Source organism: Salmo trutta, chromosome 34, assembly GCF_901001165.1.
Source record: "Salmo trutta chromosome 34, fSalTru1.1, whole genome shotgun sequence".
NCBI lineage: Eukaryota > Metazoa > Chordata > Actinopteri > Salmoniformes > Salmonidae > Salmo > Salmo trutta.
The window spans coordinates 8554487-8567212 of record NC_042990.1 but is presented as its reverse complement, the minus strand read 5'-3'; the positions used below and the strand labels follow the sequence as shown (position 1 = coordinate 8567212).

General features: G+C 41.1%; 1 protein-coding gene across 1 annotated transcript; it reads right to left on the bottom strand.

Annotated features, from left to right (window-relative positions):
• Positions 1-3284: 3284 nt before the first annotated feature.
• Positions 3285-11656, bottom strand: LOC115173474 (NADH dehydrogenase [ubiquinone] iron-sulfur protein 5). Its single transcript, XM_029731583.1, has 3 exons — positions 11551-11656; positions 4923-5142; positions 3285-3519 (listed from the first exon to the last, which is right to left on the bottom strand). Exons 2-3 carry the CDS (start codon positions 5136-5138, stop codon positions 3412-3414), a joined length of 324 nt encoding a protein of 107 aa, XP_029587443.1. The 5' UTR covers positions 5139-5142; positions 11551-11656; the 3' UTR covers positions 3285-3411.
• Between the last annotated feature and the right edge of the window lie 1070 nt (positions 11657-12726).

The following is a 12726-nucleotide window of genomic DNA, read 5'->3' as shown; positions in this document are numbered from 1 at the left end:
AGGCCTATAATAAAGCCTCCTTTTACATTAAGTTAATCAAAATAAGGGAAGAACGCATTTCTGTAATTGACAATAAAACAGGTAAACTGCAAGGCAATAGGCCTATAGTTTTGTAAAAGAAAATGCCGTGCTAACCAGACAGGCCAAAATCCCCTATCCCAAAAACTTGATTAAAACCTTGTGATGACTAGCCTAGATCTATCCCATATGGTTGCTTTTCACCTTGTCACACGGTCTAGATATAGTGTAACCCCAGACTCTGACGTGATTCAGAACAGTAATGGTGTAACACTTTGGCTTGAGTCAGGACAAGAGGCAATCTTTTGGCGTGTATGAAAAATCCATATTTGAATTGTTTTATTTTACTAGGCAAGTCAGTTATTTTACAATGAGGGCCTACCCCGCCAAACCATCCCCTATCCCAGACGACGCTGGGCAATTGTGCGCCGCCCTATGCGACTCCCGATCACGTCCGGTTATGATACAGCCCGGGATCGAACCAGGGTCTGTAGTGACACCTCTTGCACTGAGATGCAATGCCTTAGACCGCTGTGCCTCTCTTCATCTCCCGCCCTCGCCCCTCCCTCAATCACACACTTCATCAAAACTGTTTGTAGGCTATATTGTGACAGTATTGCCATCTCTAGTATCTGTTATTAATAAAAATACAAAATAAATCCTTGTGATTAAGGCCGAGGCCAACATCACTCCATCATACTTAATTTTCCACTGTATATCAGCAAGTAAGAAACCCTTTATTTTTGTTGCTACTAAACACATACACTTCTGTTACAATGCTTGACAAATGTTACAGAGAAGTCCATCTACTTTAAATGTAATTTGACATGATTAGGTAGATGGTAGGTTTTGTAGTAATTACTTGGCTTTTGGCACCACCTTGTGGTGACATGGATAATCTCATAATCTTATAAACGCAAGTGAAACACTTGGTAATTGAATGAGGGTGTCAGAGGGCATCCATTCATATTTAGCTTTCATCAGGAGAAGCTGTCCCTTGAGAGTATTTCTCAACTAATCCATGGACTCTGTTATTTACCAGAATTAGGTCACATGGTTTAGAGTTGAGTGCATTTCAGATTTAATCAACCCCCTACTTCCCAAGCAAGTCTGGCTTATGGAGAGTTGCTATAACAAGATATTTCTTGAAGTGTCATGTTTATTTTTTTCAACAAGATTCATTTTGCTGGTTATCACAGGCCTACCCACAATGCCTCATAATGCCAGTGTAATGTTTGTCAACATTTTTACTAATTAATTAAAAATGAAAAGCTGAAATGTCTTGAGTCAATAAGTATTCAACCCTTTTGTTATGACAAGCCTAAATAAGTTCAGGAGTAAACATGTGCTTAACAAGTCACATAATAAGTTGCATGGACTCACTGTGTGTAATAAGTCTAACATGATTTTTAAATGACTACCCCATCTCTGTAACCACACACACACAATTATCTGTAAGGTCCCTCAGTTAAGCTGTGCATTTCAAACACAGATACAACCACAAAGACCAGGGAGGTTTTCCAATGCCTCACAAAGAAAGGCACCTATTGGTAGATGGGTAAAAATACATTAAGCAGACATTGAATATCTCTTTGAGCATGGGAAAGTTATTAATTCCACTTTGGATGGTGTATCAATACACCCAGTTACAACAGATACTCGGTTGCCGGAGAGAAGGAAATCCGCTCAGGGATTTCACCACGAGGCCAATGGTGACTGTAAAACATGTCTGTGATAGGAGACAACTGAGGATGGATCAACATTGTAGTTACTCCACAATACTAACCTAATTGACTGAGGTGGAAAAGAAGGAAGCCTGTAAAGAACGAAAATATTCCAAAACGTATCCTGTTTACAACAGGGCACTAAAGGAATACTACAAACAATGTGGCAAAGCAATTCACTTTTTGTCCTGAATACAAAGTAATATTGGATTTGCCCCAAATACAACACATTACTGTGTACCACTCTCTATATTTTAAAGCATAGTGGCTGCATCATGTTATGGGTATACTTGTAATCGTTAAGGACTGTTTGAAGATAAAAAAAATACATAATGGAGATAAGCACAGGCAAAATCCTAGAGGAAAACCTGGTTCAGTCTGCTTTCCACCAGACACTGGGAGATTAATTCATCTTTCAGCAGGACAATAACCTAAAACACAAAAGGCCAAATCTACATTGGAGTTGCTTACCAAGAAGACAGTGAATGTTCTTGAGTGGCTGAGTTAGTTCTTACTTAAATCTACTTGAAAATCTATGGCAAGACCTGAAAATGGTTGTCTAGCAATGATCAACAACCAATTTCACAAATCTTAAAGAATTTTCAAAAGAATGTGTAAATGTTGCACAATACAGGTGGGGAAAGCCTCTTAGAGACTTACCCAGAAAGACAGGGCTGTAAAGATGCTTCAACAAAGTAGACTCAGGTGTGTGAATACTTATGTAAATGAGATATCTATTTCATTTTCAATACATTTGCAGCAATATATATATTTTTTTTAATTCACTTTGTCATTATGGGGTATTATGTGTAGATGGGTGAGAAAAAAAATCTATTTAATCAATTTTGAATTCAGGCTGTAACACAACAAAATGTGGAAAAAGTCAAGGGATTGGAATACTTTCTGAAAACACTGTACAGGTATGTGAAGAAAATATTCTCACTACTCTCAGGTCGGTAGTCCTGTAGTACTTCACCTGTAGCCATTTGCGTCCCAAAACAAGTAGGCTAATTTGAAATCATTATGTCAGTCTCAAACTGGGGTTGTAAATAATGAATAAGTTCACGCTCAAAAAAATATTGTCTGGTGTTGTGTAGTTAGTATGGTATTACAAATAATTGAATACAAAAATCGGTAGTATTAACACATTCAAAACCAAGATCATAAATATTCTTATTTTCAATGACGGCCTAGGAACAGTTAACTGCCTTGTTCAGGGGTAGAACGACAGATTTTTACCTTGTCAGCTCGGGGATTTAATCTTGCAACCTTTCGGTTACTAGTCCAACACTAACCACTAGGCTACCTGCCGCCCCGAGATACACAGAGAGTGAGAGATATCCACGTCAGACACTTACTGCACATTCAAAGGAAATATTGAGAGGGGCTGTCAAACTTTTTTGGGGGGCGCAAATAGTGAACATCAAACTGAAACCTGAGAGCACATATTATAAATCACCTTCACATTTCTGTCCCTTTCTTCCAATCATCTCTCCCTACACTGTACCTAAAAAAGGAGAAAGAGAAAGTCAATATACAAAGTAAACGATCAATAATATTTATTTGCAAACTTGTACAGGGGTAGACACGAACAATAAAGTGATATCTGAATAAAAATTATTATACACAAGTTGGGGACACACCTTGTGGTCAACAAGGTCAAATAGGGTCAAGGCCTGTTGTCAGCCTGAGCGCCAGTGTGGTGAGCTGGGGTCTGGTAGGTGCCCTCCTTCACCATCTTGTCCCGCTGCTTACGGATCTCATACAGCCTCTTGTGCTACAGACACAGAAAGAGATGCACGGAGAGTGAGAGAGATATCCACGTCAGACACTTACTGCACATTCAGAGGAAATATTGAGAGAGGCTGTCAAACTTTTTTTTTGGGGGGGGGGAGCTCAAAACTTCTTAGGAGGTATTGGTGTGTTTTTTCAGCTCATTGCTGATCAAAACCATCATTCTCTTCATTGATCAACTCAATGTATTTTTAACAACAAAAACAGTCAAACAACAAAAGCATCTCCTATAAGTCTTGACAATCAATTGCTAAATCAACAGCAAAGCTTTCTCCAACTATCCATGAAGTCAATGAAAAAAAGGTAGAGCTGGACAGGATGGACTAAGGGTGTGAACGTTTAAACATTCAAATGTTTAAAGGAAATTGGGATCCTTAATGTTAAGAAAAATCCCTAACTGAAAAACATTTTATTTTAAGTAGATGCAGAAAGTAAACTGCATAGTGGGTCAATTTCCGCAACAATGAGAGCGTTGAAGCACGAGGCTCAACTTCTCTGCTGTTTTGGTGCCCTGGCTACCACGATGTGAACAGCGTGACGCGAACCCGTGCAGATACTTTATGTGACTGTGTGAGAAGTGTTGCATCTCGTTTATCTCAATATCCAAGGCTATTCATTGATAATTTGCCCTGCTTTACTGAAGGTGCAAGTCCTGCCTATACTGTGCCCTCCCCTCTCTCTCCGTCCATCTCTTGCTAGCTCCCAATGAAATATGCAACTAATCAGTCTCCAAAAATACTGAATCTTAGGAGTCAATTCCGCTACGAATCTTGACCCTCAGAAATAGGAGTCGACGTGCAAGGGATCAATTATTTGAGTCGACTCTCCAATACTACGTCATCGTCGTTAACAGTTGGAAAATGGCAGAGAAAGGCAAGCGACAGCAGCGAAGTCCTGTATGGCAATACTTTGAGAAGTTAAATGAGAAGGAAATTCAAACTTTGCAAGGTGGAATTGAGGTACAGTAACAGTAGTACAGGTGCAATGCTTAACCTTCTGAAAGGGATGTGCTGTGAAACACAGACCGTTGCTGACAGCAGTTCAGCTTCATTGTGAATTTGCGTGGAATTGTATGAATTTTACGTTTAAATGTTAAGAACATTTTTCCATTTATTTACATTTAACATTTACATTTAAGTCATTTAGCAGACGCTCTTATCCAGAGCGACTTACAAATTGGAATTTATCACATCCCTAGGATGGACACCCATGTAGGATGACAAGCAGTTTATTTTATCAAAGACATGAACATCAACTGGCAACTCTTCAACAGGTCTTGGTTGATGAAATCACAAGTGTTTATGGGGAAAGGACATGAAACCCACACACACACAATCAATCTTCACAGTTCACACACTCTCTTCAGCTCAGATGTCTTACACTCACCGTCTTCTCTCTGTGCATGCACTCATAGAAGTCCTCAAACTCTAGCTTGCACTCCTTCTTGGCACGGGTCTGACCAATGCCATCTGCACACTCGATCCACTCCTTCTCAAAGGCGTGGCAGCGCGGCGCACGTTTGTATGGTTGCTCTCCACCCTGGATCAACATCCATTTGTCCATGTTGATGCCCAACTTCCCCTGGAGGTCGATGAACGGCATGATGCTGCAGGATGGGGGGGAGAGAGAAGAGCAAGGGTGATGCTTAAGGTTTTTTTTATTAGAAAAGGGGCCTTTCTGTGTTTCTTTGGCGTCATGGTTTTGACAATGCAAGTGTTTCCCCTAGAGTCATTATGGCCATAATAACAAGGGATGTATTCACAAGGAACCAAGCAGAAACAAACTGAATAAAACGAGGGAGAGACATACCTGAAATTGTCCAATGAAAACTCATTTTAGTTGCAAAACTGTTTCCGTTTGGAGTAAATGGTTACCGTTGCAAAACATTTTGCAACTGTTTGCTAATGTTACGGTCTATCGGCTAATCGATACACCCAATGTGTTGGCTGTGAATTAAATCTGACATTTCTCATTGGTATAGAGAGCCCTCTAGTTGTACATTATTGTTCAGAAAACTGGAAGCAGTAGAATTAGCTAACGTACGTTACTAGTTCTCGAGAACACTGGGGCCATACCCAGACATATGCGCTAGCATTACAGTACATGAATGGGCAAGCTAGTTAAAGTGGAACTGACAGCGTTTTAACTACTTTGCAGATATGAAATAAACAAATCATAGTATCAGTAAAAAAATATTCCCAGTTTATACTACAAAACCAACTTTATAAGAGGTTTTAGAAGTAGGTTCTATTGGACTCCACATTCCATGACGTACACTACATGACCAAAAGTATGTGGACACCTGCTCATCGAACACCTCATTCCAATATCATGGGCATTAATATGGAGTAGGGTCCCCATTTGCTGCTTAAACAGCATCCACTCTTCTGGGAAGGCTTTCCACTAGATGTTGGAACATTGCTGCGGGGACTTGCTTCCATTCAGCCACAACAGCATTAGTAAGGTCAGGCACTGATGTTGGGTGATTAGGCCTGGCGCGTTCCAATTCATCCCAAAGTGTTCAATGGGTTTGAGGTCAGGGCTCTGTGCAGACCAATCAAGTTCTTCCACACCGATCTCGACAAACCATGTCTGTATGGACATTGCTTTGTGCACAGGGGTATTGTCATGCTGAAACAGGAAAGGGCCTTCCCCAAACTGTTGTTACAAAGTTGGAAGCACAGAATTGTCTAGAATGTCATTGTATGCTGTTGTGTTAAGATTTCCCTTCACTGGAACTAAGTGGAACTAAGGGACCTAACCCGAACCATGAAAAACAGCCCCAGACCATTATTCCTCCTCCAAACTTTACAGTTGGCACTATTCATTAGGGCAGGTAGCGTTCTCCTGGCATCCTCCAAACCCAGATTCGTCTGTCAGACTGCCAGATGGTGAAGCGTGATTCATCACTCCAAAGAAGGCGTTTCCGCTGCTCTAGAGTATAATGGCGGCGAGCTTTACACCACTCTTGGCATTGTGAACTTAGACTTGTGTGCAACTGCTCGGCCATGGAAACCCATTTCATGAAGATCCCGTTCTTGTGCTGACGTTGCTTCCAGAGGCAGTTTGGAACTCTGTGGTGAGTGTTGCAACCGAGGACAGACAATTTTCCCGCGCTACGCACTTCAGCAATTGGTTGCTCCTAGAAGTTTTCACTTCACAATAATAGCACTTACAGTTTACCAGGGCAGCTCTTGCAAGGCAGAAATGTGACAAACTGACTTGTTGATAAGGTGGCATCCTATGACGATACCACGTTGAAAATCACTGAGCTCTTCAGTAAGGCCAGTCTACAGCCAATGTTTTTCTATGGAAATTGCATGGCTGTGTGGCTGAAATAGCCAAATCCACTAATTTGAAGGGGTGTCCACATACAATACCAGTCAACATTTTGGACACACCTACTCATTCACAGGTGTTTATTTTTTTTACTGTTTTCTACATTGTAGAATAATAGTGAAGACATCAAAACTATGAAATAACACATATGGAATCATGTAGTAACCAAATATTTTAGATTAATCAAAGTAGCCACCCGTTGCCTTGATGACAGCTTTGCACACCCTTGGCATTCTCTCAACCAGCTTCACCTGGAATGCTATTCCAACAGTCTTGAAGAAGTTCCCACATGTGACCGACCAGCTCAAAATTGGTCTTATGTAGGAAAATTTGAAATTGTGTTTTCTACATTGTAGCTCTGGAGTGTCTACTTTTATCCAAAATGGTATATCATACACTACAGTTTATGAACAATGGGAAAATAATTTTGCTTTGAAAGTGAATAAACTTGTAAACTCACTTTTGAGAAAATGGCCTTTTCAATGTTTTGCTACCAAACCCAGCAAAAAAAAGAAACATCCTCTCACTGTCAACTGCATTTATTTTCAGCAAACTTTACATGTGTAAATATTTGTATGAATGTAACAAGATTCAACAACTGAGAAACTGAACAAGTTCCACAGACATGTGACTAACAGAAATTGAATAATGTGTCCCTGAACAAAAGGGGGCGTAAAAATCAAAAGTAACAGTCAGTATCTGGTGTGGCCACGAGCTGCATTAAGTACTGCAGTGCATCTCCTCCTCATGGACTGCACCAGATTTGCCAGTTCTTGCTGTGAGATGTTACCCCACTCTTCCAAGGCACCTGCAAGTTACCGGACATTTCTGGGGGGGGGGAATGGCTCTAGCCCTCATTCTCCGATCCAACAGGACCCAGACGTGCTCAATGGGATTGAGATCTGGCTCTTCGCTGGCCATGGCAGAACACTTACATTCCTGTCTTGCAGGAAATAAGCCATACTGCTCGTTCTGTGCGTGGTGGCATTGTCATGCTATAGGGTCATGTCAGGATGAGCCTGCAGGAAGGGTACCACATGAGGGAGGAGGATGTCTTCCCTGTAACTCACAGCGTTGAGATTGCCTGCAATGACAACAAGCTCAGTCCGATGATGCTGTGACACACCGCCCCAAACCATGACGGACCCTCCACCTCCAAATCGATCCCGCTCCAGAGTACAGGCCTCGGTGTAACGCTCATTCCTTCAACGATAAACGCAAATCCGACCATCACCCCTGGTGAGACAAAACCGCCACTCATCAGTGATGAGCACTTTTTGCCAGTCCTGTCTGGTCCAGCGACGGTGGTTTTGTGCCCATAGGCGACGTTGTTGCCGGTGATGTCTGGTGAGGACCTGCCTTACAACAGGCCTACAAGCCCTCAGTCCAGCCTCTCTCAGCCTATTGCGGACAGTCTGAGCACTGATGGAGGGATTGTGCGTTCCTGGTGTAACTCGTGCACCTGTGCATGTGTTGTTGCACGTGGTCTGCCACTGCGAGGAAAATCAGCTGTCCATCCTGTCTCCCTGTAGTGCTGTCTTAGGCGTCTCACAGTACGGACATTGAAATGTATTGCCCTGGCCACATCTGCAGTCCTCATGCCTCCTTGCAGCATGCCTAAGGCAAGTTCACGCAGATGAGCAGGGACCCTGGGCATCTTTCTTTTGGTGTTTTTCAAAGTCAGTAGAAAGGCCTCTTTAGTGTCCTAAGTTTTCATAACTGTGACCTTAATTGCCTACCGTCTGTAAGCTGTTAGTGTCTTAACGACCGTTCCACAGGTGCATGTTCATTAATTGTTTATGGCTCATTGAACAAGCATGGAAAACAGTGTTTAAACCCTTTACAATGAAGATCTGTGAAGTTATTTGGATTTTTACCAATTATCTTTGAAAGACATGGTCCTGAAAAAGGGACGTTTCTTTTTTGCTGAGTTTACTATTGGAGAGCTCTGTGTCTGCACCCTCTTTAGCCCCACCCATCTTTTTAAGGGTTGTTCCAAGCGTTCTGTACTAACAGCAGCAGTCAAGCCCCCTAGCTAAGGGCAGCTCACTGAACATTACTCACCCTAGCAGAGCTGGATAGGCTGTTATGTTATATAGAGCGTTGGTGACTGCAACTGTGCTGTCAGATTGTTCATTCGTAAATTCAAAATGTATCACTCTCGGAGCGCAAACCGGACTCTCTGGCCGATGAGTAGGGTTGATCCAAATTTTCTGACCTCACAACGGCAGTCAAGCACCCAAGCTAACTGGCTAACATCATTGGCTAGCTTACAAGCTACTTCCAGACACATAATGAGAGAACATCCCACTAACCATTTTACTCACCCTAGCAGAGCTGGTTAGGCTGTTTTCAGGTTATCCAGAGCGTTGGTGACTGTAACTGTGCTGCTGGCAACAATTTAATTATGCTTTTTAGCCTACGTTTACTGAAACCGGCCATATTCAGCAGGTGTTGAGGGTTTGTAAATTAATCAGTTATTCTGCGCTCTGGCACACTCAGACAAGAGTGCTCTGAAATCGGAGTAGATGGCCAGACTGAATTTTCTAACGCACCCGAAATGGTTACTTGCATAGTGGAGTCTTTGGTTAAGACATGTAGCTAGCGAGCTAGGTAAAACAATGAACCATAATCCCAACTCATGACGTTACTACCCTGCATGAATCTGTAGGTAGCTAACCAACCAGGTTCAATGTTAGCTAGTGAACATTAGGCTATAGCTAGTTAACCTGTTGGGGCTAGGGGGCAGTATTTGCACGGCCGGATAAAAAACGTACCCAATTTAATCTGGTTACTACTCTTGCCCAGAAACGAGAATATGCATATAATTAGTAGATTTGGATAGAAAACACTCTAAAGTTTCTAAAACTGTTTGAATGGTGTCTGTGAGTATAACAGAACACATATGGCAGGCCAAAACCTGAGAAGATTCCATACAGGAAGTGCCCTGTCTGACAATTTATTGTCCTTCTGTAGCGCCTCTATCGAAAATACAGCATCTGTGCTGTAACGTGACATTTTCTAAGGCTTCCATTGGCTCTCAGAAGGCGCCAGAAAGTGTAATGAGATGTCTGCAGTCTCTGGGCAAAGAACAGCAGCAGAGTTTGTTACTGGCCTGCCTGGGGACAGTGACACTGGAGATGCACGTTCATGTGAATTCTCCATTTTGTTCTTTCAGTCTTTGAATGAATACAACGTCGCCCGGTTGGAATATTATCGCTATTTTACGAGAAAAATTGCATAAAAATTGATTTTAAACTGCGTTTGACATGCTTCGAAGTACGGTAATGGAATATTTTGGAATTCTTTTGCCACGAAATGCGCTCGCACGTCACCCTTCGGATTGTGACCTGAACGCACGAACAAAACGGAGCTATTTCAATATAACTGCTAATGTAAAAAGCTGGTTTTTGATATAAATATGAACTTGATTGAACAAAACATGCATGTATTACATTATGTCCTAGGAGTGTCATCTGATGAAGATCATCAAAGGTTAGTGCTGCATTTAGCTGTGGTTTTGGTTTTTGTGACATATATGCTTGCTTTGAAAATGTCTGTGTGATTATTTTTGGCAGGGTACTCTGACATAATCTAATGTTTTGCTTTCGCTGTAAAGCCTTTTTGAAGTCGGACAATGTAGTTAGATTAACGAGAGTCTTGTCTTTAAAATGGTGTAAAATAGTCGCAAACGTCCCACCTTGCCCAGGGAGGTTAATTGAAATGCATTCCAGGTGACTACCTTGTGAAGCTGGTTGAGAGAATGCCAAGCGAGTGCAAAGCTGTCAACAAGGCAAAGGGTGGCTACTTAGAATAATCTCAAATCTAAAATATATTTTGATTTGTTGAACACCTTTTTGGTTACTAGATGATTCCATTTGTGTTATTTCATAGTTTTGTCTTCACTATTATTCTACAATGTAGAAAACAGTAAAAAAATTAAGAAAAATCCTGGAATGAGTAGGTGTGTCCAAACTTTAGACTGGTACTGTATGTTTTTATTAGGTTTTATTTAATGCAGTGTCTACTAATTGTCCAAACGCACGGCTGCTTTCCCACTATTTGCTATAGAATCTTCACAAATGCCTTAGTATATGTAATTCCCAAACATTTAATAACTTATGAAAACGACCGTATCTAAGTACTCGTTTGTCAGAACATGTTTTAAAAACGGTCCTATTCTTTCTGGGGGTGTAAATGAACAGATTTTAATAAGATTTCAAATTCCTAAAATGCTGTCAGACCCACTTTAACGTGCGATTGCCAGCTAGCTAACGTTACAGCTTGCCAGCCCTAACTAGTTAAACTATCTAACTAGCCAAAGCAACGTTGCATTTTGACATTCATACAAGCCCATTATCTAGCTAGCTAGTATTATTAACGTCGTTAATTCCAGCTATGCTAGCTAGCAACATTTAGCAGCCATGCACTTATTTCACTCGACTTTACTATCTAGCTAACTGTTTAATTAGCTAGCTAATTGTATTGATAAACGAACATACTAACGAAAACGACAACTAAAGTTAACTTGCTAACGACAAGACAGACCGTTCGCGCTGTGTGGTGACTCGATAAACAATTTTCCCCACATTGTTGTGGAGCAAGCATGTACAATATTATGTTATGGTTGACTTGTCAAACGTTATGTAAATATGGTATACATGTCATTATTTACCGTGTTTTGGTGAAGTCACTTTAACCTTCTGTGTGGATCCCCTCACTTTACAGTAGAGCGGCCTAAGCCTGAAATCAGAATGGTCGCTTGGCAACCTAGCCTATATTTACGACACTACTGTAAAGATCGTAGGGAAATTTCTTAACCCCCAGCTGGACTGAACATGATCGTATTTGACTGTAACATTACTATGACCAGTGTAGGGGAAGCTACCAATTACTTCACACTGGAAGAAGTTAAGCTACACTAAAGTTGCCTTTAAGAAACTGAAGTTACTTTGAAAAAGCAGTTAACTACATTCAGCCTACGTGATAAATTATATCTAAATCTAAAATGTAATAGACTACAAATTGTGATAACAGATCACTCTGGAGTCAGATGTATTATAACCTATTAAATTACTAGTTGGACTACAGTACGTGTAGTTCACTACTCCCCAACACTGACTATGACCAAGTATGTTATGCATAAAGACTTTGATTCATAATTAAAATGTGTGTGTTTCATACCATTTCCCCACAAATAACCACAATAAGACAATATTGATGCAACAGAAAATGTGTTTATTTTCCCAAAATATGTCCACAACGTTTTTCACAGTCCTGTGTGTTCGGCCCCATACAGGGGCTTACAAAACAGTGCCAGGAGATACACATATATATAATACTTTTATTTTACTATTTACAGTATATATTTATAACTATTTTATCCACATCCAGTGGTGACCCTTCATTCAGGGCAGAGCCCCACCTGTTTTGAGCCACTCCTGTTGTCTGTTTTGCATGTTATTTTGGTATTAATACGTGTAACATATCATTTTTCAAACAATATAAAATAAAAAATAAAATCATTGCGTTAATAAAGCCGCATACAAACATGGTCTCTTTTTTGCTTTCTTGAGTAAGGCAGCTCCAAAATGCAGGTGTTTCAGCCTAGCTCAGTGCTTTCTGTGATGGTGGGGCAGCCAGCGGAAAATACGGAGCGTAGGGGTTGGTAATGTTCTCTAGTTGCGCCGTGACTGACTCAGTGTTCTGTCACTCATGCGGACACTACGTCACTGCAAAATCTACGGGTATAGCTAAAAAATTCAAGCCCCTCGGGTGCGGCCATAGAGTTACATTAGAAGTGCCCATCCAAGAAAGCTCAAGGTCATTGGCCACAGATAAAATGACGTCA

What these genes read in the sequence shown, in the direction of transcription:
- LOC115173474 (XM_029731583.1), bottom strand. Translation starts at nt 5,138, where the DNA reads ATGCCGTTCATCGACCTCCAGGGGAAGTTGGGCATCAACATGGACAAA. An exon ending in GCATGCACAGAGAGAAGACG is followed by an intron (nt 3,520 to 4,922) that starts GTGAGTGTAAGA and finishes CTGTGTCTGTAG; the next exon opens with CACAAGAGGCTGTATGAGAT.